General features: G+C 42.5%; 1 protein-coding gene across 6 annotated transcripts in view; it reads left to right on the forward strand.

Moving 5' to 3' along the window:
* Snrk (SNF related kinase) overlaps window positions 1-27,434 on the forward strand; it is a 55,433-nt gene that overhangs the window by 21,023 nt on the left and 6,976 nt on the right. For all 6 annotated transcript variants that reach the window (XM_028890439.2, XM_028890438.2, XM_028890440.2 and 3 more), the window contains 2 exons: window positions 20,319-20,460; window positions 25,934-26,146. In XM_028890439.2, the coding sequence (XP_028746272.1) occupies window positions 20,319-20,460; window positions 25,934-26,146 (355 nt within the window). The remainder of the gene's footprint in view (window positions 1-20,318; window positions 20,461-25,933; window positions 26,147-27,434) is intronic.

Genomic DNA, 27,434 nt, shown 5'->3' on the forward strand with positions numbered 1-27,434 from the left:
AGTGGTTTGGGTTCATAGGTTACTTCTTTATCTTTATTATTTGTGTTGGTTTTAACTGCCCCTGTGCAATGTGATAGGGATAAATACAAAATTGCTTTCATAAAGGAACCAACCATTTTCTTCCTGTTAACATGCTATCTGTTATGCCAAAATTAGTGATGTTTTGGCAAAATGACCATAGGCAAACCTGCCGCTGTGAAATGGCAGGTGTTGCTGGGTGCAGACGTGGGCTCTGCAGTTCTTTGTGGTACGGGGTTTCTTTGCCTTAAGGCTTAGCTCCATTTTCACTTTATTTGTCAGGGAATCAGATTGGTTTTAATTATTAGCTACACCTTTGTTTTCTGTGTAAATTTTCCTTTCCCTGATACTTTCCAGGCTTGAGTTGCCCCTCTTTTATGGTGTCTTGGAAACTTCTTTTGTGCCTTCATTTCTGATACGCATTAAACTGGTGCTGCCTTCTGCTGCAGTCTCTGCCCTCCCAAGCATCTCACTGTGGGGCTATTGTTCCACTGTTTGATTTCCTGTTGTGCATTAAAGCCATTTAGAATGAGTTCTTTTTTAATTCAAGGGCATAAAATTTGCCTTTTAGCTTATTGGTTTTTAATACCTAATTTTAGTTCATTGAAGTTAATGAATATACCCAATTGGGTTTTGCTTTGGGGAATATTTTTGATTTTTTTTTTTTTTTCTCATTGGCTTGATCATAGTAATTTTTACAGTGGTTACTTGAGAGTTCCCTATGTGATTAAAGTGTTTGTGTTTTGGGTGCATGAAGAGTTTTATACATGAAGGTGTCCATTGTGTGATCTGTTCCTCTGTAGCCTGTCTTTCCCAAAGGAATGATGGCATTTCCCACTCCATCTGTGAATTGTTAGGATTAGCTTTCGCTTTGTGCATGCTGTTTTTAAGCTGTGTGAAGTTTGAGTTATAAGTCTATTTCCCATGATGAGCTACACCTTTGCTATTATAAAAACAACTTGTGTGTATGGTTACTCAACTATACCTCAGTTCTGCTTATTCATCTGTACTTAGTTATTGGTGTTTAAGTTTCTATCCTTTTAGTAACATATAGCTTTTCCTTTTGCATATAGTCTGTGAGTGTTTTAAGGAGGTGAATTTAGTCTGTGTTATTGCTGGAATATTTGAATTGACTTGACTCTTTGTTGTTGTTCTCTTATGTGTCATCTTTCCCCATTTGGTTAGATTACCGGGGTTTCTTTTCCCAGTTGTTGTTTTGTTTCCTTTTCATTGGCTTTTACTCTCAACGCCAGAGTTTCTCGTTGTCTATATTATTTCTCCTCCCTTGCAGTTAAGAAACTAGTAGTGGAATTTTGAGTTGCTTCTGTTTGTTTAATGTTACTTTTTACTTATTTTTACAAATGTCTTGTCTTCCCTGTCCTTCACTTGGATATTTATTTATTTTTTTGTTTCTTTTCTTTCCATAATCCTTTCATGGGGATTTGTGAATGGTTCTCCATATCTTTGTCTTACTAAAAATGTACTCACAATGATACTTTTGCTGGTTATAGAAACACATTCTAATTAATTTTCCTCCTAACTTTTAGATATTTTCTGCCACCCTTTTGCTTCTAAAGTGCCCAGCTGGTGTCTGGTGTGAGACTGGTTTTGTTTCTTGTCTCTGGTTCTGTTACTCAGCTGTGCTGTGTTTTCACTTGTCTGTAAGCACTCTGTTACGTGGGTTTATCTGGGTGTTTTTCTTCTGCTTTGTGACCCTGATTCTTCTTACACTCATTTTTCTTGGGTTTGAGGGGACGTTAGTTGTTTGTATCTTGTGTTTCTGAGGTTTTCAAATAGCTTACCTGTGAATATGTTTCCTTAGTGTTGGAGTCTCCTTGTAGTGGATAGAGAAAAGCAGGTTGTGCACCTAAGGGGGAAGTCTTGGTTTTTGGACTTACTGTATGGCAGGTTTGGTATATCCTTTAGATGCCATCCTCTTTTGCCAGTGCCCACGGTCCATTTCTCCTGCCTATAGCATAGGTCTACTAGGGCTCCTATGTAGTTGGAAGGTAGAAAAATCAGAACACCATCACTTGGTTCAATTCCTTCCTGTGTCCAGTGTAAGACTCTAGAAAGGAACACTATAGAAAGTCCTGTGAGCTGGATTTGGGATTCCTCCTTCATTGGATCCCACCTACAGCCCCTTATCTCCCAAGTCTAGGGAATGTGGGGGGTGGGGTCAAGGACTGACTAGATCACATTCTGAAAACTAATGTTCCTCTCACCTCTGGGCTTCCCGACCGCAGTGTCAAGGTGACTTCTTGTTGTAGAGGAAAGAAAATGATGGTGTTCAGGAAAGCTCTGAAATCTTGTTGAAGTCTTGGGAGAACTGTGGGGAGGTTGCAGGGCAGCAGTGGAGAGTGGGTTACCCTGTGGAAGAACAGGCAGGGGTACACTAGGATTAATGGGGAGGAGGGGCCTGGCTGCTGGAGTATGGGAGTGGGGCTTCACAGGGATTTCTGGATACACTTTTTTATTTCCCCAAACAGTGCTAGGAAAGCACTTACTCTTTAAACTGTGCTTTCAAGTTTTAGAACTCCAAGCTGTGAAACTCTGACATTGCATAGGACTTCTCATTATCTCTAATAAAAGTTTCAAGTTAAAATTAAAATTGGCATTGAGACTTTTTAAAATCTCTTTTGAGGTTTGGAGTCTTCCTGGGATTTTACATTTCTTGTTCTGAAAACTTGTAGTTGTTTTTTGTTTTTTTTTTTTAAACTCTTTGGAGACCTGCCACCCAACTCCCAAGGAAATACATGGAGACTTATTCTTACTTTTGAATGCTCAACCTTAGCTTGGCTTTTTTAGAGCCAGCTTTTCTAACTTAAATTATCCCATTTCTCTTTAACTACATTTTGTCTCTGGGCCTTTTACCTTTCTTTATTCTGTAATCATTCTTACTCAGTGGCTGGCTGGCTGGCTAGCCCCTGTGTCTCCCTCTCCTCCTTTTCTTGATCCTCCTCTACTTTCTAGCCTAGATTTCTCCTCTGTTTAGTCTCTCTACCTAGCAGCCCTGCCTGTTTCTCTCTTCTGTCTAGCTTTTGGGCATTCAGGTCTTTATTAGACCAATCAGATGTTTTAGGCAGGCAAAGTAACACAGCTTTACATAGTTAAACAAATGTAACATGAAAGAATACAACACATCTTTGCAGCATTACAAATATTCCACGGCATAAATGAATGTAACGCATCTTAAACTAATATTCTACAACAAAAACCTCTATATTATATGTTTCCAAGTTTATGGACAAATATCTCAAAAACAAAATAACTAGTCTCTGCATTAATTTATTATGACCAGGTGTGGAGTAAATAGAATGAAATCTAAATTACTTTAAGCATGGCTTTAAATTAATATAATTCAAAAGTTTAGCTTCAGATTAAGCATGTAGCTCTTTTGGGGGAAAATACCTGTGTATGTATAATCTGCAGTGTTTCTTATATTCATGGCTCTGCATTTAATGATGATCATCCCATCATGAATGTGTTTACTCATACATACTAATAAACAAAAGGTAGAATTCTTCCTAAATCTGTGCTCCATCCTGTATCTAAGTACTGGCTTTACATGCTGTCTGTAAACTGTGATACAGCCAGGAGCAACCTCAGCCAGAGCCCTGTGCATTGTGGTCCTTTGCTGTGAGGGCTGAATGCTCTGTTCCTGTCTTCAGAAACAAGGCATGGGTGTCTAACTGCTCTTCCTAACAGTGTCCCAAAGCATAGTGGGAAGCAAGAAATAAAACTGTCTCTACTTGTAGTTGACATGGTTAACTACCTAGAAAATCTCAAAAGTCTATGGAAAAATTACTAATAAATGAGTTCAGCTTACAGGACTTAAAAATCATAGAAATCTACAGTTCCATAAAACAATACATGGAGGTCAAAATTTAAAATAGTAGTATTTATAATGAAATACATAGGCATGTGTGTGTGTCAACATGTCTAACTGAAAGTGATGAAATGCTAATGGGAAAAACCAAAGATCTGAGTAAGTGAAGAGCATGCTCCATTCACTGACTGGGGAGTGCAATGTAGATGTTCACCCTGTCCACAGTGATCAGGTCAGCATAGCTCTCAGCAGATGCCACACAGCACTTTACATATTGAGATATCTTAAGTCTGTAGGGAAAGGCAGGGGGCCTAGAACAACTAACCTGGAAAAAAGTAGTAACCAGGATCATGGAAGAATCACTAATACAACCAGACTTAGGAAATTATGGCAGCTTCTTAGAAAACATGTATACTTAACCATGCAGCTCTGTAGTTACTCCTGGTGTGCCCCGGAGAAAATAGCTATGCTCACACAGACCCATAAGTCCTCTAGTGGGGAGATACACCACCCACACCATGGGGTCTGTGCAGCAGTAAAAGATGCCCACTCTCTCCACCTTATTCTTGGGACAGAGTCTCTCACTGAGCCTCTGTATGATCTGTTGCTTAAGGCAAGTATTCCCATGGAGGGATTCCTGGATCTGGGTTGAGGCTGTAGTTTCAGACAACCACTAATCATGTGAAAACAGTGTGATCCATTTCTTGTAAAATCTGTTAGATCCTGGGCATTGCTTAGAGACTTTTATCTTTTAGTCAGAAACAAAACCAGACTGCTTCTGGGCATCATGGCTCATGCCTGTAATTCCTAGCACTAGGGAAGCTGAGACAGGACTGTGGTGAATTCAAGGCTAACCTAGGCTGCATAGTGAATCACAGGCCACCCTGAACTGTAGAGTGGTCAGCACAACTCTCAGGATTGGTTTCCTGTCCCTTCCTGACACACGCACGCACTCTCTCTATTAGGTGGTTCTGATTGGATCTGCTGTAGTCACTGCTGTTGATCATACTCTGGGCCTGGGTATGTCTGTGGACTTTCTCGTCTCCTGTTCCTTTGCCTGGAACAGAATAGTCTTGTCTAGGATTCTCCTGAATATATGTCACCAGGCCTGTGAGGCCCTTCCCCATAGGTGGAGACCCCTGCATGACCAGCTCTCTGGGCTCTGTTACCTCCTGCAGTTCCTGACACAAAAGCCCTCAAGACCACTGATGTAACTGCCTCAGTACTTCCTCTTTTGGAGAGTCCCAGAATGCCTTGCTCTGTGCTGTGGCTGCTGTCCCATGGGGACATTTGGCCTTACTTCCTGGCTGCCTCTGGCTGTGGGAGAAAGATTATCTGAGGTGCTCTCTACTTTGGAAACCTGCCCTCAAGGGAATTTCTACAATGTTGGCTGCCATGGGAAAATGGGGAGAAAGGGTGAGTCTGGGACCTTTGCACACATGTTTTCCCACATGTTGGTTTTAGTTATATTTAACTTTCAGAAGGGTGTTTACATAGGCATACTAGGTCAGCTTTTAAAGCTGGTATCTTTCTTCCCCTTTAAAAAATGTAAACTAAAAAATGAAAGCGCTGGTATTTATTTCATACTTGACTAGTCTTTATGTTTAAAAAAAATGTAGCTTAGTTGGTAGAGCACTTGCCTAACATGCACAAGGCCCTGGGTTCAACCCCCAGTACTATGTAAAACTGGATTTTGTCCTGACAAGGCACTCTGGAATCCCAGCACTCAAGAGATGGAAGTGAGGTTCAGAAGTTAAAGATCATAACCTCTGCACCCCATCTTTCTATTCCATATCCGTGTGGACACGGGGCAGGCCAGAACTTCAGAAGCATTTCAGAAGAGGCAGGCAGCAGCCATTTTAACTTAGATGCAGAATGGACTCAGTTTTATTCCGGGTCCCATGCTCAACACACACACACACACATACACACACACACACACACACACACACGCCTTTGTTGAGATGGTTTGGTATGTAGTCCAGGCTGACCTCCAGCTCAAAACCATCCTGTCTCAGCTTTCTGAGTGTGAGATTGTAAGAGTGGGACTGTGTTTTCTGTTGGTTTTTTAAGCTATATTTATGTATGAAATGTAAGCCTTTTGACAAAGAAAATTTGACAAAGAAAAACTGGCTTGTGAAACAAAGAATTTAGTGGTTAGAACAATTAAATTAAAACATTTGAAGTGCCATATTCTGTAGGTCTCTGAAGTGTTCGAAGACCATCTATCTAAAATATATCTCTATTTGACCTTGAAAACATACCTAACATGGCCACAGATTTGATTGTTATAGATAACTAACTACTAACCTGAATTTCTTATTATCCTAAATAGCTTTCAAGGACTAGAACTTTACATTACATTTTTTTTTTTTTTTTTTTTTTTTTTTTTTTTTTTTCAGACAGGGTTTCTCTGTGTAGCTTTGCGCCTTTCTGAGCTCACTTGTACCAGCTGCTCGACTCACAGAGATCCGCCTGCCTCTGCTTCCCGAGTGCTGGGATTAAAGGCGTGCGCCACCACGCCTTACATTACATTTTTAAATGAGCTGCATAAGTATACTACCTTAAACAAGAGTAGAAGCATATCTATAGTATATTCTAACAAAAATAACCTTAAATTTGTATCAATATACAAAAATACCTTAAACAAGAGTAGAAACATAAATGCAGTATTTTTCTAACAAAAAAATCTTAAATTTGTGTCAGTATAAAAAAAATCCATCCAATGTAAATATTTGAGATTAATAGTTGATTTCAAGTTTAAAAGTAGATTAAAAAATTTACACTTTTATTCTATCATTCCTATATCCCCCTATTTTCTTTCCAGAAAGAGATCCCTGAATCTAATCTCCTTTGCTTAGTTTTTTTCCCTGGCCATGACTAGTAATAACTTGAAACCAACCCCTCCCCGCAAAAAAATGGTAAACTCCCACGGAACAACCTGAACCACCCACTCTACCTCTTGGGAATGTGGGCATTGTGTTCTTAAAATTACTTCCTGTTGTCTGGGGACGACAGCATCTTTAGGGAACTCGGAGAAAATTGAGATAATAGTCAAGTCCTAGGAGAGCTAGCTGTATTGTCTTTTGTTCAGTCTCTGTGTGATAGGAAAGTGTAGGTCTTGTCCGAAGTTCTGGCTAGCATAGTCTGTGAGGCTGGACCATCTCAGCTAGCAGATTTGAAGTTGTTCTGGATGCAGATTTTTGAGGAAACTGCAACAGAAGCATTCTGAGAGGCTGGATCACCTAGGCTACTTGTCTTCATTGGTGTCTGGTCTTTTTTTCTGAAAAAAAAAAATACACATCTGCATTAATACAAGTATGGAATGTACAGTGTGTACAAATCAGCTAAAGATAATTTTTTGTTCTATGTGTGAGCAGGTAAGAGGCATCTGTCAACTATATAAGTCTGTTTAGACTGCATAACCAAACTATAATATAAATTTCCAGCCATGCAATATGAAAGGATGACATGTAATAACAAGTCATGAAGACTCTGTAGTTAACAAGATTTATCTTGTCTCATTCAGTCTTAGAGCTGTTCCCATGTCAAAGGATCAGCTTATATGTCACCTGTCTTGTAGTTTTTCTTGGTTTCTTCCTTCATGTCTGTGGCCAAGATCAAATCTGGTCTTTATTAATTTTGAAGGAATCCATAGCTCTTTGTTTCCTGTGAAAACAAAGGCATAATCTCTTCCCCAATGTAACACATTTTCTGACTTCCACTCAGAAGTTAAGACATTCTTAAAATATATAAGCTGATCTAATTTAGTGGTCCCCCCCCGCATAATCTAGTATCTCTCAGCAACTGCTGGTTTTTGTTCATTAGCATTTAAAAAATTCCAAGTCGTCAAAGCACCATACAGGATCCAGACGACCTGTGTATTTCCTATCCTTACGTGGCTTATTGTAGCTTATTTTTATATTACTTTACTCTTTCTTTAAAGATTTTACTTTATTATTTATAAAATGTTTATTTTTCTATGACTGTCTATACCCAATTTCTTTTCTTTCTTCAGCATCTAAGGACATTTTTAAGCATACTGCACCTGTTTAGAGGTTTTTTTCAGTGGGGACCTGGGTTTACTAAGCATCTGCAGCATTCTTTGACCACATGAGCCAAGCCTTCAACTGCTAAGCTATGGCTAGGCTACCTGCTGTGCTGCTTTGCTTAGTACATGGTGCTGGCACTCTGCCCCCTTCAGGTTCATGGCACCAGTGATAGCCACACCTAACCATCCCAACTCTGGGAAGTTGCTGAGCCCGCTTTTCAGAGTCCCCGTGATTATCAGCCAACTGTAGTGAGTGCTTGTGGAGAGGCCCAGGTGGTGACTGCAGCGCTGGCTGGCGTGACGTCTTCTGTATTCTCGTGCCACACGTTGGATGCCAAATGTAGTTGGACTTTCTTTGTGACTGCCAGCTCCCCAGTAATGACATAGAGACTTATTACTAATTATGAAAGCTTGGCCTTTAGCTTAGGCTTGTTCCCAACTAGCTCTTACAACTTAAATTAACTTGTTTCTGGGCTGGAGAGATGGCTCAGAGGTTAAGAGCACTGGCTGTTGTTCATCCCGAGGTCCTGAGTTCAATTCCCAGCAACCACATGGTGGCTCACAACCATCTGTAATTTGATCTGGTGCCCTCTTCTGGTGTGTAGGCAGAATACTGTATACATACATACATACATACATACATACATACATAAATCTTTTTAAAAAATTAACCTGTTTCTGTTAATCTGTGTTTTGCCACGTGGATTTTTACCTCTCCCATTCTGTGTGTCTGACTTGTTTTGCATCTCTCTCCACCTCTCTTCTTCTCAGAGTTCCTCTTTCCCCAGAAGGTCTACCTATTCTCTCCTGCCTAGCTGTTGGCCATTTAGCTCTTTATTAAACCAATCAGAAGTGCCTTTCTGCACAGTGTGATCAAATGTCCTGCAGCAGCTGACTGGAAGGACAGTGTACTGGGGAGATACCAGACCCTTGCTATGCATCTGTCAGATGAATCCTAGTTCAGCTAAGGGTCTGCATATGAAGACTTGAGGGGGAAATTGGAGCTTGGCCTTTCTGAGCAGATAGAGTCTCATTAAACAACTTATGTAAGTAGGCACTGTAGAAGAAAATGTTTAATCTTACAAGTGATTGTAGTATTCAGGATGTAATATGAAACTATAGTGATCAAGATTGTGAAGAATAAATATAATGAAAAAACAGAGTGGAAAGTCCATAAATAATACACATATATAGTCAGCTACTTCTCAGAGGAAAAGGTGCCAGTGTGATTCAGTAGAGAAAGACAATTTTTCAGTATGGTTGCAAACAATGAAAGAGGGTTCAGATAGTATTTTACACCATTTGTATAAGCTCACCTTGCCTCATAGGTCAAATGTAAGTCTAGAGAACTAGAAGAAAACATGGCATTCTTTGTAATCTTAGCTTAGCTAAAGGTGTTTTAGATGTCACAACAAAAAAACATGATCCATAAAAGAAAAATATAAACCGGATTTCATTAAAATTTACTCCAGCTTTTTAAATGATATTGAGTCATAAGCTGAGAGAAAATACTTACAAATCACTTATCTGATAAAGAACTTGTTTCCAGAATGTATTAAACATTCTCAGCTAGTGGTAGTTGGGCATGGTGCCTGAAGCAGGAGGATCATGAGCTGGAGGCTAGCCTGGGCTATACAGCAACATTCTGTCTCAAAACACTATAACAGCAAAAAACAACTCAGTGATAAAAGGCAGCCAAGCTTAAAAATGGGCCAAAGGCACCACCTTTAATCCCAGCACTCGGGAGGCAAAGCAGGCAGATCTGAGTTCAAGGCCAGCCTGATCTACAGAGTGAGTTCCAGGATAGCCAGGGATACACAGAGAAACCCTGTCTCCAAAAAAATAAATAAATAAAAAAGACCAGAGACTTGTATAGACAGCTCACCAAGGAAGAGGAGATGCCAAGTGAACACACCTAGGCACTCTGTCTGTCCCATTGGCCGCTCAGGGAATGCAAGCTGAAAACCACACCTGTTAGGATGGCTGTCATTTTTTAAACTGATAATAGCAAGAAGTGACAGGAATACTCAAGCTCAGCTTGAGTTGACTTGAATGGAACAACCCAAACTCTGGCACATTTCTGGTGGAACTATCTCACATTAATAGTCTACACTCACCTAGCAAGCACCCAGCAAACAGACTCTTGGGCCTTACTCAAGTCAAGTGAGCATTGATGTTAATATGATCGTCTGCAAACAGCTGGGGATGTGGCTCAGTGGTAGTGCTTGCCCTGGGTTCAGTCTCCAACACTGCCCTCCAAAGCCTGTGAGCAAAACCAATGCCTTTAGCTGTATTATTCACAGTTGCTACAGGCTGAGATAAATGTAGAATAGCTATGCAGTGGAGTGCTCCTGATCAGGAGTCTCATGCTCTAAAGAAACCACACGCCTGCAAAGCTGAGAGGACACAAAATAGACCGTGGGGTTGCATTTTGGGCAGGGGTTGACCACAGGGTAGCACAAAGGAACTGTGCGGGGTGATTCAGTGAAGCTGCTGTCCCACCTGACTGGTATGGTTATGTAACTACATTTGTCAGAACTTGATGAATGTACCTTATAAATGGTGAATTGGCATGTGTGTAAATTACACCTTAAAGAACTTGGGGGGAATGACGAGCATTATAGTATCTTTAATAGGCTAGTATTCAGGATTGTCTATGACATAAATGAGCTTGGGGGCCTCCCAACAGGCTGCCAGTAGGTCTATCTTACTGGCAATAAATATTCTTTACTTTCATAATCAGAGAACAGTAAATGTTCACTTTACAACCAAGAAGTAGGTGGTTATTTTTGAAAGAGCTCTCTAGCTAAATTTTTCATATGAAGACGCAATCTGAAGGAGTCAACCAGGTTATATATTTGCTATAATTTCTAGAAAGACATATAGATTGTTTTTTGAATAAACAAACAATGTACATTTGTATGCCACGTGTCTAGTTAAGGTGTCAGGTGTGGAGAATTGACCCAAAGAACCATTTCAAGAGTGAATACATTGATGTGTGACTCTTGTAATACATGGTTATTTTTAAGTTTATTTTTCTTTCTCTTCAAACAAGGAATTTGTCTTCTGGTGACTTTAACATTATAAGTTTTCTAGGGCAATGCTGTGTCCTTTTTAAAGGCTGCTTCAGTTTTCCCAAGCTTCATTTTGTTTAACACTTGTGACTTGTAAAGGAAGCCTATTTGTCTCAGCTGAGTGTTTCCATGTAAAGGATTTCTGCAGCTGATACTTCACTGGCTTTTCAGCCATCTCGAGCCACACCTTAGCTTTTATGCAGAGTACAGTTCAACAGAAGCAGACGCCACCTGTTAAACCACAGCATCAAGTTTGCACAGACTCCCAAGTTTGTCAGGTGCCAATAATGTGTACCCGAGTTGTGTTGTACTAACCAGACAAACGGAATTAGACCACATTTGTACTGACTTGAAATGTTTCTACTTTGTGTTCAGAGTCACACTGGTTGTATTGCACAGCACTTGTGGGGGGTTGAAGTGTTTAGTTACTACCTGGAACCAGATTTGAAGTCACTGTGTCCTGACAGCATTCTCCAGTGGGTATCTTTTTGAAGGAGCATCCACACTGACACATCATGAAAAAGCACACTCTCTGTGTGTTACTGTGCCTATGCCCTTGTCTCCATGCTTTTTTTTTTTTTTTTTTTTTTTTTACTGTGATGATACAGACTTCTTAGACTCGTGAAATCAGTATTACATTAGTATCGAGTGGTAGCTAGATATTCTCCTCTGGAGCTTGTAAAAGGGAGGTAGTCATCAAAAAGGTCTAATTTTGTAAAAGTATGAATTTTTAACTGAATTCTTCACTATAGTCTTTAGAAATATCTTGAGGGGTTATTCTGATTAGGTAGAGAATTTGAAGTAATCAAGGCATTCAGGTGGACTTTGTCTGGTAATGTAGCTGGGTAGCTTCCTGTGTTTGCTCTAGCTATGGTGTCCCCTTCACCAAGAACATGCGACTCTCTCCTGAAGAGGGGAATAGGAGTAGTCAAAGCAGCCACCAGCATTGCCTGACTGCTTCCCTGGTTAATGAGCATGGGATCAGTTCCCTCCACATGGTAGTTTTAAGATATTACACACCCATACGCACACAGACATAGACACACATTCATATGTATACATACATACAAAGTTGGTCAATAGTCCTGGATTTAAAAAAAAAATGTTTTATGACAGCTATATATTTTTGTAGAACACAGCTGGGTTTATCATATGAGTTTTCTTAATCTTTGAAGCAATTACTTGCATTAAAAATTGAAATAATTCTTCTATTATTATAGAGAGATTGATCTGTGAGTCCCTTAAGGGGATCCTACAGATTACTCCATCACACATGGAGACTCCCTGTCTCCAAGAATACAGACTATGTTGAGACTGCCTTCTTCACAACCCTTTCATTCCTGTAAAGAATGTCACTCCCTACCCCGAGTCCTGCTCTGTAGTCAGAGGCAGCTGATATCCCCAAGAAGTTACCAGAGAAGTGGTGGAAGAATGAGTCGGCTCACAAAGCTCTGTGAGTTGGTAAGATGGCTCTCGCCCTGGCAGATGTGCTCCTCGCAGGAAGCCGTGCTGAAAGGAAGGAATAGCCTAGCTGTCCATCTCACCTTCATTTATGAAAGTTGTTTCTGATGGTGCTAGGTTTGTAAAGTGGGATATGAAGGAATATTGAGTTGTTGTCTGCTGCCTGCGGGGTATAGGTGTGTGTGTGTGTGTGTGTGTGTGTGTGTGTGTGTGTGTGTGTGTGTGTGTGTGTGTAAGCTTACAGTGTGGCTGGTAACTCTCTGGCCTCTTGAACTTTTCCATTTTGACTTGAGCAGACAAGTTTGTACAAGGTGGTACACAGCTGACTAAAGCACACTTGACGTGGTCTTCTCTGATCACCCTCTACATTCGCTGCAGGCCTCTTAGACTCCTTCCTGTCTTTGGGTTTGTTTGTTTGTTTTGTTTTTCGAGACAGGGTTTCTCTGTCTAGTTTTGGTGCCTGTCCAGGATCTCACTCTGTAGCTCAGGCTGTCCTCGAACTCACAGAGATCTGCCTGCCTCTGCCTCCCAAGTTCTGGGATTAAAGGCGTGCTCCACCACCGCCTGGCCCTCTTCAGTTTGTTTTTTGGAAGCTAGGAATAAGCACTGCCTGACCTTGCAGTCTGGGGCTTCCTTTTCCACAGTACTTGCAGAGCTGTGTTCTCCATGGTCTTAAGTTCACCCTAGTAGCCTGCTCAGCTGGGTCCAGGAGATGTGTTCTATATTCAGAGACCTCTGCACAATGGTGAAAACTCTAATGACAACCCAAAGCTGATATTTCCTGGTGGTAGGTCTCCAAGCTAGAGGGCAACGTGAGGGACCTCAGGGAAGGTGGGGGCTGTAGGGGGAGCTCTTTGAGAATTTAAGCACATGGCAGAATTGTGTTCTTGACTTGGGAGTCATAAGACCTGTAGAGTAGTGGTCAATGTTGTTTCCTTAAGCTTAGACACAGTATAGAAGTGCCATGGATGAGGCCGGGCTGCAGATGGGGACAATTTGGGGCAAAGTCCATAACTTAATTCAGGTAGCACTGATTTTTAGTTTCTAGGGACATTTAGATGCATTCAGGTCTCAATGGAAAGGAAGTGTGGAGAAGTAGGCTGGGATGATCAGATTCCTTTTGGCTCTCTTAAAGGAAGGGCATTTTCCCTTGAAATCATGCTTCAGACTAGAGAATAGCTGAAACTGAGGAGACAGAAATAGCTTGCTGCATGTGTGAGAGACCTGTCTGGGTTCCTCCACCCTCTTGGGCTTTGCTCTGGGTTTGCCCTTCAGTGCTGGGCATCAAACCCAGGGCTCTGCATATGCCTGGCAAGTACTCTATCCCTGAGCTGCAGCCTTGGCCCAGCCTCACTCTTAGCAATCTGTTAAGTAACCTGATAGTTCATTTGTGTGCTAGCCCTGGTATCCTTGGGACTAACCACAGACCTTGTTTGGAGCAGGAAAGAGTCTTTAGTAACCAGCGCTCTGGGTGATTTTGGATACAGACCAGTAGTTCTTGCTGGGTAAATAGGAATTCAGTGTGGTAAACCACAGGCAATTAGGTTGCAGACTGTCACACAGGAAACAAGGGACCCAGCGTTTATTGTGGGTCCCCAGGGTCCACATACTTCTGAAAATAGTCCTGGGTGTCTTTGCGCTGGTCACATATCGGTTGCTAGTGAGTGCTCTTGGAGGAAAAGAATGCCATCTTAGCAGCGGTAGGTGGTGCTATAGGTGTTGCTGTTTCGTTAGCAGTGGTTTTGGACCATTCCAGTTCTGTTTATTTATTGACTCATGACTAATTCTGTTAAAAGAAAGCTTGAGGGAAAATAGAGCGGTTTCTATCAGAAACTTTTCATTCTTCCTATTTTTTTATTACTTTCTAATCTTTATTTTAGATAACTTACTTAGAAATGATTTTTTAAATTGGCATGTTCTTATGTCTGTTTTCTTTTTTTTTTTTTTTTCATTTTGATCTTTTGGTAGCCTGCCTAAAAAGAGTTTCTAATATAAACTCTATACCAGCCTGAGAATCAGCATCGTTCAGCTGTATTGTGATAAATAATCCTCCTGTGTATAAGTAGGGGAGACTGCAGAACTCATTTGGGAACCATATTTCTAGTTCTAAGAGCAGCCAGTGATTCCCATACTCTGTAACATCAGACTTTGGATCTGTCCACTTCTTCATGTGTTACCATGAAGTGAAAGACTGTTTACATTTACTAAGTGAGTATTTATTTTTCTGTTTTTGTTAGCTAAGAGCCTTTATAGTTGGGTCTGAAATCAAAATGCCACTTGAAGTAGTAATATCTTTATTTGGTTTTATAGATGCTTGCTGTTTGTTAACATATCTGCACAAAATCCCATTAATGAATTATTTATTTATTTATTTAAATGAAGGCAGTGTGGTGTTTCTCCTCTGTGTCCCACTTTCCGACAGTCTGGGCCTGGATGGTAGGTCCTTGCAGTACCAACACCTCAGGCTCAGGCTGTCAGCTACATCTTGAAAGTTTATAGAGGAATTAAAATTTTTAATGAAAAAATAAAATAGGACTGAAATGAATTTTTATTAAGATAATGTCACTTCCCTCTCCAACTTGTGAAAGGTAATTTTCCTGGTGTCATCTTTAGTGGCCTTCATGCTAGGCATCTGTTCCAGGGGACCTAATAAGCTTTTTTCAGCACCGTGATCAGATGACCTGAAAGAAGCAACTCAAATGAGGAAAGGTTTGTTTTAGGTCATGGTTGCAGGGCAGGCATTTCATTACGTCATACCAGGGAAGGTATGGCCTAGCAGCTCTCTGGTGGGAGTGTACAGCAGAGCTGCTCACAGTGGTGAAGGTCAGGAGCAGAGAGAGTAAAGCCTAGAAGCGGGGCCAGGTGTAACCCTCGAAGGCCTGTTCCTGCTGACTTACTTTTTCCAGCTTAACCCCCTAAAGGTGCCACAGCCTTCAAAATAGCACCATAAGCTATAAGTGCTCAGAGCATGAGCCAGTGGGGAACAGTCCAGATTTAAGCCAAAGACTCATGACCATCTCTGATGTAAGATGTATTTAGTCCCCATAGTCACATCAGTCCCTACACTTTTCTGAGGTTCAAAGTTCCTTTGAGACTAATGTCTCTTAGCTATGAACGCTGTATAATAAAAAAGAAAGTGAAATATTTTCAATATGCAGTGGTGTAGGGTGAACATTCCCTGTCTGAAAAGGAGGAGTAGGAGGAGAAAAAGGAAAGATTGGACCAAAGACTGAACCCAGCAGGCAAAACAAATCTGATAGCCCCATGTCTGGCAGCTGGAGCATGTGCTGGCATCATCTGTGTTCCTTCTTGTGGCCCTACCATTTGCAACACTTAGTGACTCTGTGCTGGATAATTTTATGTCAGCTTGATACAAACTAAAGTCATCTGAGAGGAGGGAACCTCGATTAAGAAAACGCCTCCATAAGATCAGCTATAGGCAAGCATTTAGGCATTTTTTTAATTAGTGATTGATGGGGACTGGCCCAGCCCATTGTGGGTGGTGCCATCCCTAGGCTAGTGGCCCTGGGTTCTATAAGAAAGCAGACTGAGCAAGCCGTGAAAACAAACCAGTAAGCAGCTTTCCTCTATGGCCTCTGTATCAGCTCCTGCCTCCAGGTTCCTGCCCTGCTGTAGTTCCTGTCTTAGTTAGGGTTTCTGTTGCTGTGAAGAGACACCATGACCATGGCAACTCTAATAAGGAAAACATTTAATTGGGGTGGCGCATGGCAGCATGTAGGCAGATGTGGTGCTGGAGTAGGAGCTGAGGGTCCTACATCTTGCAGGCAACAGGAAGTTGGCTGAGACACTGGGCAGCATCCTGAGCATAGGAAACCTCAAAGCCCGCCACCACAGTGACACACTTCCTCCAACAAGGCCATACCCACTCCAACAAAGCAACACCTCTTAATAGTGCCACTCTCAATGAGACTATGGGAGCCAGTTACATTCAGACGACCACATTCCACTCCCTGGCCCCCATAAGCTTGTAACAATATCATACGCAAAATGCATTTAGTCCAACTTCAAAAGTCCTTGATAGTCTATCATAGTCTCAACAATGTTTAAAACTCTAAAGTTCAAAGTCTCTTCTGAGATTCCTTTAATCTCTTAACTGTAATCTCCTGTAAAATCAAAATTAAAAAGCAGATCACATACTGCCAACATATAATAGCACAGGATCTACATTACCATTCCAAAACACAGGGAAGGGAGCATAGTGAGGAAATACTGGACCAAAGCAAGACCAAAAACCAGCTGGGCAAACTCCAAACTCTATATCTCCATGTCTGATGAGAATCTTGTCAAGACAAAGAGTCACTTATCTCTGCCTCTACTGTGCCCAGGATAGTTCCTGCTATTGATGAGTAAGGGTGCCTTTGAACATTTGTGTTAAACACTTAGCAAGGTTTCAGTGTTTATCCTTTCACTGCCCATAGCAGCTTCATGGGGATATAGATTACTGTCACACATTTTTTTCTATGTGTGGTGTGTGTGTGTGTGTGTGTGTGTGTGTGTGTGTGTGTATTCACATATATGTGGATGCCCAAGGTTGATGTGCAGAATTACCCATGATAGCTCTTCCACCTTATTCAGTGAAACATGGTCTCTTAATCAAACCAGAGTGCCCTGATCTGGCTAATCTCTAGATATGGCTAATCACTAGACAGCTTATTATGGGGATGCTATCTCCACTTTGCAAGGATAGATATAGGAAGGCTATCATGCCCATTTGACATTTATGTAGGTTCTGGGGATACCAACTCCAGTCTTTTTTTTTTTTTTTTTTTGGTTTTTCGAGACAGGGTTTCTCTGTGTAGCTTTGCGCCTTTTCCTGAAACTCACTTGGTAGCCCAGGCTGGCCTCGAACTCACAGAGATCCGCCTGCCTCTGCCTCCCGAGTGCTGGGATTAAATGTGTGCGCCACCATCGCCCGGCTCAACTCCAGTCTTAATGCTTTCAGAGTAAGCATTTAATCACTGAGGCATCCTTCCAGCCAAATCCACACATTTTAAAATCATTTGTGAATATTCCAACATTTGTTTCATGGTCTATTTGTTGTCATTGGTCATTGTTTTGTTGTGAGATGAGTTCTCTCTCGATCTGATCTCAACTTGTGGCCTTTATACCTGCATCAGCCTTGAGTGCTGGTATATTAGGTAGGTGCCACCACGCCGGGCTAGTAGCCTGTTTTTATCATTTTCCTTTGGCCCTTATATTGTAAAAAGTAAAATCATTCAAGGACAAAAGAGAAAAGAACAAAAAATCTGGAATAGAAACACAGTCCTCGGTGTCTACAGAGGCTCAGTTCCAGGACACCCCATATCAACTCTAGAACACTGAGTCCTTGTGTATCTATGATAATAGTACTGCTATGCGACTGTCTTAGCATTAACTGTCAACTTGACACAGCCTAGAATCACATAAAAGAGTCTCACAGTTGAGTAATGGTCTTTATTGGGTTGGGCTGTGGGGCATGTCTGTGAGGGATTGTCTTATTAATTGATGTGGGAGGGCCCAACCAACTGTGGGTGGCATTACCTGGGCAGGTGACCCTAGGCTGTATAAGAAAGCTAACTAATCATGAGCCAGAGAGTGAGCTAGCCCACAGTGTTCTGCCTTCAAGTCTCTGCTTGAGTTCTGGCCCTAACTTCCATCACCGATGACCTGTAACCCAGAGTGTCAGCCAGATGAATCCTGGGCTCTTGTAAGTTGCTTTCTTTCAGTATTTTGTCACAGCAACAGAAGGCACTAGAATAGGCCTTCACAGACATCCCTGTGTATCTACTGTAGGGGTCTGTAGATTCCTACACGATGCTACTACATACATCGGTGAAGATACCTTGTGGTGATAAATACAAACCTGTGCATCCCTCTTCTTCATGGGAGGGCTGTCTACTTCTGAAGCTGTCTGCTGTGTTACCATGTGGTTCTTATTGAAATGCTTCAAAATTTTGCACATTACCTAGTTAAGGCTGTATTCTAAGTTCCTCGGCTTCTAAGTGGTTCTGTATAGAGAAACGATAGAAGCACTAGCCAGACTTGTTGTGTTGATCTCTTTCTTAGTTGCCCCTCTAACCATGCAGTAGACAAAAAGTGTTCATGTGCTAGAGAGCAAGGCAACTTATAGGAGGAAGATTTTATTGTGGGCTTACAGTTTCAGAGGGTGATTCCATGACTATCATTACGCTGAGCTGTTTGTAACTTCAGTTCCAGGCAATCCAACACTCATCTGACCTCCATGGCACTGCATGAATGTGGCATACATACATACATATAGGCAAAACACTCATACACATACATATAAATCTTTTAAAAGTTGTACAAGGAGAGTTTAAATTAAAAATCAGTTACATACATTTCCTTTAAAAACCTTATTAAGATCTGACTAGAATGGAGATTTTCAATACTTCTCAGTGGCTATTTGTCATTACTGAAGTTATTTGAGTAAGAAATCTCTGAGGTCCAAGACCAAGACAGCCAGTGTTGAGAGCAGGGCCAGACATGTCCTAGGGATTAGACTGAGTGGTCTGTGTGTGTACCTTAATTTCAGTGGCTTTTCATGAGCACACCCACAGCAAAGTGCGACAACACAACCGAGGTAGATTCTCACTTGATGCCCTCCTTTTTCATTTGGACCAAGGAAATGATATTTGATTAACAATTTTAATTTTCTTAGCTTGGAACTTCCATTCTTTGGGGTGTTTTAGGCTTACATGAAAACAGCAGTTGCCTATTAGCAGGTATGATGGCATGGCGTACCCCACGGTGCTTCAGTTCTCCTCTGAGCCCATGTATCCAGAAAGCTGCCTGAAATGTGTGTGAGCAGATGTTAGTTCATGCAGTTTCACACTGAGTAGGGTCCTGTTAGGACAACAGCTTGTCCAAAGCTGGGCAATACCTGGATAGTTTAATGACAAGAAACTTACTCCTTCTCCTTTAAAACACACACACACACACACACACACACACACACACACACACACACACACACACACTTCTTAAATAACGTGTGTTGGGGGATGCACATATGAGTGCAGTGCCCACAGAGGCCAAAAGAGAGCATCAGATCCTCTGGAGCTGGAGTTACAGGAGGCTATTAGCCACCATGTGGGTGCTGGGACTCAAACTCCAGTCCTGTGCAAGAGCAGCCAGTGCTCCTCACAGCTGAGCTGTCTCTACCAGCCTCACGTGTCTTACCCTTTCTGTTGAGCAGCTCTTACTGTTTGCAGGCTGAGCACTTAAACTTTGAGTCTTGTTCTACTGTGTATATGGCACAGACCCAGTTTGGGCTTTTTTTTTTTTTTTTTTTTTGGTTTTTCGAGACAGGGTTTCTCTGTGTAGCTTTGCACCTTTCCTGGAACTCACTTGGTAGACCAGGCTGGCCTCGAACTCACAGAGATCCGCCTGCCTCTGCCTCCCGAGTGCTGGGATTAAAGGCGTGCGCCACCACCGCCCGGCTCAGTTTGGGCTTTTGTTTGGTTTGTGTGATAGCCATATTTTGCTTGCCTTTGAGCTGCAGTTTTTTCATCTATAACTCTCAGGAATTGTGTGACCCAGTTACCACCCCAGAGTGAGGTAGAGAACAACTGAGATAATGCTGACCTCAGGCAAATCCTTTCCAGCCTCACAGTTTTAATGCTGGGTGTGCTGTAGTCAGTTGGGGAAAGCAGACCTTGTCCCTTGGCTTAGAAGCCTGGGCACACTAATTTCCTAGTTCTCCTCCTATTAGACAGGCTAATCCCTCTGGTTCTGCTGAGGTTTTGCAGTTTGCTTTGTATATTTTTACTTTAAGGATAAAATACTTGTTAGCCTACCTTTCTTCATCCTAATGTTCCTGGTTTTCTAGATACTCTGGTATTTAAATGTTTTCTTTGGTTTGTAGACATATGGAGCCTGGGCGTGATCCTTTTCATGCTGGTGTGTGGGCAGCCACCCTTCCAAGAGGCCAACGACAGCGAGACATTGACCATGATCATGGACTGCAAGTACACTGTGCCACCCCGTGTGTCTGCAGGGTGCAGGGAGTAAGTAGAGCATGTGCACATAGCACCACACCATTAAATAGAAACTGTTGAATCACCAACTCATCAAGAACACCTAACATACCTTCAGCATGCAAGGATTTGAGTTCATTTACTTTACGAGATTAATGTTTCTACTGTTACTCTTTGGGGCCACCCAGTAGTGTTTGATAAGAAATTCAACAGAAGAGTACAAAACATTCTTGCTTATTTCTTAACCCATGTTTTCAAGAAATCCATTTTGCCTTTTCAGCCTCCATAAGTGGTGGTTAAGACCTTTCCTGGCAGCTGCCTTTTTCTTCAGTGGCAAAAAAGCAAGACTGTTTGGAACTGTTTGAGATTCCAGAAAAGAGTTGGCTTTCCTTTTTGGCAGGAGCATGTCATTGCAGGGTTCCTCCTGACGGTCTTGTGGTAGCATGTCTTAATAGCAGCATGTCTTATAAGCATACATCCTTCCACAGTAGAGTAAAGGTTGTGCTTTGGTATGTTCTTCTGTGGGAAATCAGCACTGACTGGCTTTGGGGTTTCTCCCTTTGAGTTTTCAGAATCATAGTACCGTCACCTGTGCAGTCAGAGATGCAGTCATGGAAAAGAGCTGTTTGAAGCTGGTGATATTTTTAAATGAACCAGCTAAGATTGGAGTTACCAGTTAAAACATTTTTTTCTGCATCAACATTTTGAGTTTTTCCTGCCAGCTGTAAGGAAGAGCTCTGACAGATTGGGGGTTCGCTTTCAGGTGGAGTCCCAACTTGGGCATTCAACTCTATGGATTCAAGTACTTATGTGAGCGTGGTACAGTGTCCTTAGGAGTTACTGTGAAAATTATGTGAAGTAGAGTAAAGCGTGTAGTTTAGGCTAGAGCATAGGCAGGGCTCTGTGTGATGGTGCTGGTGGTGATTTGGGGCTGGAGCACATGGAGGCTGTTTATGTGTTGCTGGTGGTGGTGATTTTAGGCTGTAGCATATAGGAGGTTCTCTGTGTTGGTTGTGATGGTTTTAGGCTGGATCACAGGAGGCTGTGTGTGATGGGGGTGATTGTAGGTTGCAGCACATGGGAGGCTTGGTGTGTGTAGGTGTGATGATGATTTTAGCCCAGCTCACATGGGAAGTGCTGTCTCCTGTATTGGTGGTTGTTTATTTTAGGCTGGAGCGTATGGAAGGCTGTGTATATATTTATGTTGGTCATGATGGTTTTACACTGAAGTACTCAGAGGTCCTGTGTGCTTGTTGTTGTTGATTTTAGGTTAGCTCACACCTGAATCTGCAAGTATCTGTGGTGTGTGTGTGTGTGTGTGTGTGTGTGTGTGTGTGTGTTGGTGATTTTAGGCTGGGGCACATGGGAGGCTCTGTTTATGTATGTGTATGTTGGCAGTATTTCATTTGGCGCATACTGGAGGTGTGTTGGTGTCTGTGGTGATTTTAGGTTGGAGCACACTGGAATCTGGATGTGGGTGTGGGTGGGTGGGTGGGTGGGTGGTGGTAGTGGTGGTATTTAGCTGTCAAAAATGGCAGGCCATGTGTGTGTGTAGGTGATTTTGTGCTATAGGACAAAGGAAGCTAAGTGTGTGTGGTGTGTGTGTGTGTGTGTGTGTGTGTGTGTGTGTGTGTGTGCGCGCGCGCGCATGCACGTTTGGGTGGTGGTGGTTAGCATTCAGGCAGCTGTACTGGCTTGCCCTTAGGGTCCTGACAGGATATAACCTCAGCTGCAGCCACTAAGAGCACCCCCCAGTGTGCATTCAATATGTTTCCTTATAAAAAATGGGCCTTGCCCACCTCCAGTCTCTTTCTTTCTCTTTTCTTTCACTCTCGGTCCCCGGTCCCTGCTCTCTTCTCTGCCCCTTCTCTCTCCCCTCCCCTCCTACACGGGCCCTCTTGTATGGTGTGACTCCTTCCCACCATTTTAAAACAACAGTTGTGGTGGTAGCTTTAGGTTCTTGCTCTTACTCTTCTCCTAGGAAGCAGGTCTATACCAGGTGCAGGTTGGGTATTTGTAGCTCAAGATTTTCTTCTCCGTCCCCAGTTGAAAACAAACAAAAACAAATCTCACTTTACATCAACTGCATCACTTGAAAGCCTACAGGTTATAGAATCAACATGGATGCTCCTTTTCCTAAGATCTGAGATGTTGCCTCCATGTCTCCCTCCTAGGAGGATTGTTTTTAATAACTAAAAGACTGTTCAGAACAAAGCGACAGCGGCGGTGGTGGCACACGCCTTTAATCCCTGTGCTCCTGAGGCAGAGGCAGGCATTCTTGAGTTCCAGGCCAGCCTGGGCTATAGAGTGAGTTCCTGGACAGTCTGGGCTACAGAGTGAGTTCCAGGCCAGCCTGGGCTATAGAGTGAGTTCCCGGACAGCCATTTTCAATGGCTATTACACAGAGAAACCCTGTCTCAAAAAAAACCAAACCAAAACAAAACAAAAAACCCAACTCTTTCTAGTGTGTTTTGCTAAGTAGTATATTTTAAAGAACTTGACCATTAACTTTTCAAGGTCCTGGCCTTGAGGATTTTGGTGGCTTTACTAACTGGAGTGCTGTCGTCTCTGTGCCGCTTCCTGTTGTCGTCATCAGGCTGAAGCCAGGGCTTCCTCTGTCTCTTTACAGGACTGGCTTCTGATGCTTCCTGCCTGTCCTGTTGGTGCTAATTCTTCTCCCTGACCCAGGAGCTGACTCTGGTATTCTGAACCTTGGTTATTCAGCTGCAGAATTTCTTTTACCATTAAAATATTTAGGACTGTAAATTGCTTCTGGAACAGGTTAGCTTCACCAGACTGGATTTGGTCAGTAGTCTCTGTTCATTGTCTTGTTTGATGCCTGTCTTGTTTACAGGTGGTTTTATTTCTAGTCAGCTGTTGCTTTTGATTTCCAAGTTACATTATAATCAAAGAATACAGTCTGTGTTGCCATGTTTTCAAATTTTTGAGGCTTGTTTATGCCTATCATGAAGATAATTGTTAGAGTCTTGTTCTTGATAGAGTTATTTTCAAGTTGGGGTCAGAGGTCTGTATACATCTTTGAGGTCAAGCCCATTAGTTATATTTTAAAAAATTGTTTGCATCCAGAGTTTTCTTCACCTACTGAAATAATCATCCACTGTGACTGTGGCTTTATTTTATTCCTTAAGGTTTATCAGTTTTTGTTTTGAGAGTTTTGAGGTAAAGTTATTAGATGCAGGTAGGTTGAAAACTGTCTTCCTGATTAATTGAATCATCCCTCTGCATCAGTTTATATCAGAGAGTAATGCTGCTTGTTCTGTGTGTGAGTTCTCACCTTTCTGAATAGTCTGGACTTAGGACTTCCTTGATCTCATTGCAGTTTCTGTCTTTTCAGCTTTGGAGCTTGTTCCATATACATTTGTTGTGTGTGGTCGGTGGGAGATGTAGGTGTGGTCGGTGGGAGATGTAGGTGTGGTCGGTGGGAGATGTGGGTGTGGTCAGTGGGAGATGTGGATGTGGTCAGTGGGAGAAGTGGGTGTGGTCAGCTGGAGATATGGGTGTGGTCAGCTGGAGATATGGGTGTGGTCAGTGGGAGAAGTGGGTGTGGTCAGTGGGAGATGTGGATGTGGTCAGTGGGAGAAGTGGGTGTGGTCAGCTGGAGATGTGGGTGTGGTCGGTGGGAGAAGTGGGTGTGGTCAGTGGGAGAAGTGGATGTGGTCGGTGGGAGAAGTAGGTGTGGTCGGTGGGAGAAATGGATGTGGTCAGTGGGAGAAGTAGGTGTGGTCGGTGGGAGAAGTGGGTGGGGTCGGTGGGAGATGTGGGTGTGGTCTATCTCTGTACACGCCTCCTCTTATCTTACCTTCTGCTCTGGAGGGTGGTGGAGATTTTCCCTTTTCTGTCATTTATCTCATGTTTCAGCTAACTGGGGAGTTGTAGGCTATTATTTTAGTTTTAAAAATCTACAATTAATACTTCTCTCTATTGTCTTCTAAGACATTTTAAACTCCTAATATTTTAACTATCATCTAATACTTTAGTAATCTTTTCCTAACTCTACAAATTATTTTACATAGTCAGAAATTGTTGATAATCTTCTAGATGTTTAACATGGTCATTGCTAACATCCTTCTCAGTTGGAATTACGCTCTTCCACCAAAATTACATCCTTCATATTTTCTTTTGCTGTTGGTGGTTAATGCTTCCTAGGAATGTCTTTATGCTGTGTGTCCATGAAGGTCATCCCCTAACTAGAAAGCCCTGGGCCCTGGTTCTTCTTTCTCTGCTCTGGATGTCCTTCCAGTACATCTCAGAATCCATTGCTGCATCGAGAAGTCAGCTGTCTGCCTTACAGCTCCTGCTTTAGAGTTATGGTTTTCTCTTGGAGCGTCTGTGTGTTGTGCTTAGACTGTGTTAAGCTCCCTAGCTTATGATGTACATTCTTTCATGAATTTGGAAAATTCTCAGCTACTACCTTCCCAAATGTGCTTTTTTCCCTCTTTTTTCCTGCCCTCTTGGAACTCTGGTTTATGCCTGTTAGCTATTCCCACTCTGTCTCATGTTTCATTCTTAGTATTTTCTATCTCAGCCTACAGACAAGTGTCTTCTGGGCTTTGTATTTCATCTCATGAATTTTCTTACATTTAATTTTTTAAATGTGTCCATTGTTTAATTTTTTCAATTACAATGGTTATTTTTCACTTTTAGAAGCCCCCCCTTTTTTTCTCAAGATTGTCTAGCATAATTTTGCTTATTTTCAAGTTTTGTTTCCATCAGAAGCACATTGAACAGTCAGTCTGTGCTGCCTGTTCAGCATTATGATTGGCTGTTGAGGTCTCGTTGATGGCTCCCTTATTTCCTTTGTGGGTTTGATCTGTACTAGTTTTTGAAACGTTGTTCAGAAATTCTTTTAAGTTACATTCTACAGAAAGAGTTGTGTGCTTTCCAGAGCCAGTGCTGTGCTCACAGGCTTCCTTCTCATCCTGCTCTGGAGCGGCGCTCTCTCATTTCTCACTGGGCACTGAGATGGAGTCAGTCCCCTTGCTTTCCAAGAGCTTTCCGTGACCTACCATCACTGGTCCCTGCCCGTTGTACTCAGTAGCATGAACCCAGTGTAGCCTTCCACGCAAAGCAGGGAACAGTTGAAGCTACCAGCTGTTTGTCCCCATGGTTCCTGTTTTCAGTTATCAAGTACTCCTTGTTTATTTTTTGTCAATACATTCCTTAAAAGTTTTTACATGGCATTATTTTCATCAGGAGAGTCATTCAGTCCTGTGAAACAAGCTGGAATGCTGTGTCTGATGTGTACTAGACCAGCTTGTTATTAAGGGGCAGAAACTGATATCTCCGGGTACTTTTAAACTGTGGGGAGTTATGTTCCTCAGCAGTACACCAGGAGGCTGAGATTGTTTTATTTTATAAATTGGTGGCACCAGATTCTCATTTGTCAATGGACCTAGAAACTGTGACTGTGTAAGAAACAGTGCTTGTTGGTGACACTCGTCATTACTATTCTTTACAAACAGTTTGCTTCCTTCCTTCACAGCCTGATCACACGAATGCTGCAGAGAGACCCCAAAAGGAGAGCCTCTCTGGAAGAGATCGAAAGCCACCCTTGGCTCCAGGGAGTGGACCCCTCACCAGCCACAAAGTACAACATCCCCCTCGTGTCCTACAAGAACCTCTCAGAAGAGGAGCACAACAGCATCATCCAGCGTATGGTGCTCGGGGACATTGCAGACCGGGACGCCATCGTAGAGTACGTCTGTGTTTGTCAGTACTGGAGACAGTGACGGGTCATGCTGCTTGCTTTTCTCATTACTGTGACTGAGTAGTGCCTGACAAATAGCATTTGAAGTGAGGAAGGATTTAGTTCTGGCCTGTAGTTGAGGGGATATAGTCCATTTTGGTGGGGAAGGCATGTGGCAGGTTCAGGAGGCTGACTAGTCACACTGCATCTGCCATCAGGAAGCAGAGAGTAAACAGGAATTGGGGCCAGGCTATAAAACTCCAAGGTCTGCCCCCAGTGGCCCACTTCCCCAGTTCTTCACTTCCTAAAGGTGCCATAGTCTTCCCAGACATGCCATTAGTTGGGGACCAAGTGTTCAAACACGAGCCTGTGGGGACATTCCACATTTAAACCACAGCATGGATGGGTTCATTGGCAACCATTGTATCATTGTCCTCCAGCATTCATGGCCTAGGATCTGGCACTTGAACTTTGTTTCTTCTTATTCTAGTGGGCAGGTAAGCCGTTGCCAGATGGTGTCAGTGGGTTAGGTACCCTGGCCTTTCTTGATGCCTGTAGAGTGGTGTGGAAGAGGATGGGTCGTGTCTCATAGAATGTCCCCATCGTTCCTCGGTCCCATTGTGAGTGCAGAGGTCAGGGCACCGTGGCAGGCTCAGGCATGCCTTTGTGTGTGGCTCCAGTGGGGTTGTTATGTGCTCTCTGACTGCATTGTACGTAACAGGACAGAGTGGCCCCAAGCCCAAAGGATTTGCTGTCTACTCCTTGGGGTCTCTGCAGCATCCTGAAACCCGCATATCACATAGATCCATCAAAACAAGAGCCGTTTTTGTAACTTCAGTAGTGCAGAACTTCCAGAAAGTGCAGAGTGACAGTACTTCTGCTCTGTTCTAGTGATGAGTCAGTTTGGTAAGAAACCCTGTCTGAAAAATAGAGCACTTCCACAGATGAAGAGCAGCAGTTACTTAATGTGTTTAATGAAAAAGATGCCCCAACTCAGGGAAGCAAGTAAGAAGTAACCATGGGGTGGCCACTTGGGTCTGCTGTGGATCGCAGATTCCCTGACCTGGGAAAGAAGTGGGCACAGGCTTGACATGGAGACCTTGTGTGTTGGCTGTTAACAGACGTGTCCAGTGGGAGCTCTGGTCTCTGGGAAAGATATCTGTAGAAAGGACACACCCCTTTAGAGTAGCTTTAGTACAGTAAAAATAAAGGTTTTCAGAAATAAAGCCAAGCTTTTAATCTTAGCGATAGTTTCCTGCAGGATCTCAGGTGCTTGAGTGTGTCCCCTGGTTGGTGT

This window comes from Peromyscus leucopus, chromosome 7, assembly GCF_004664715.2.
Source record: "Peromyscus leucopus breed LL Stock chromosome 7, UCI_PerLeu_2.1, whole genome shotgun sequence".
Classification (NCBI taxonomy): domain Eukaryota; kingdom Metazoa; phylum Chordata; class Mammalia; order Rodentia; family Cricetidae; genus Peromyscus; species Peromyscus leucopus.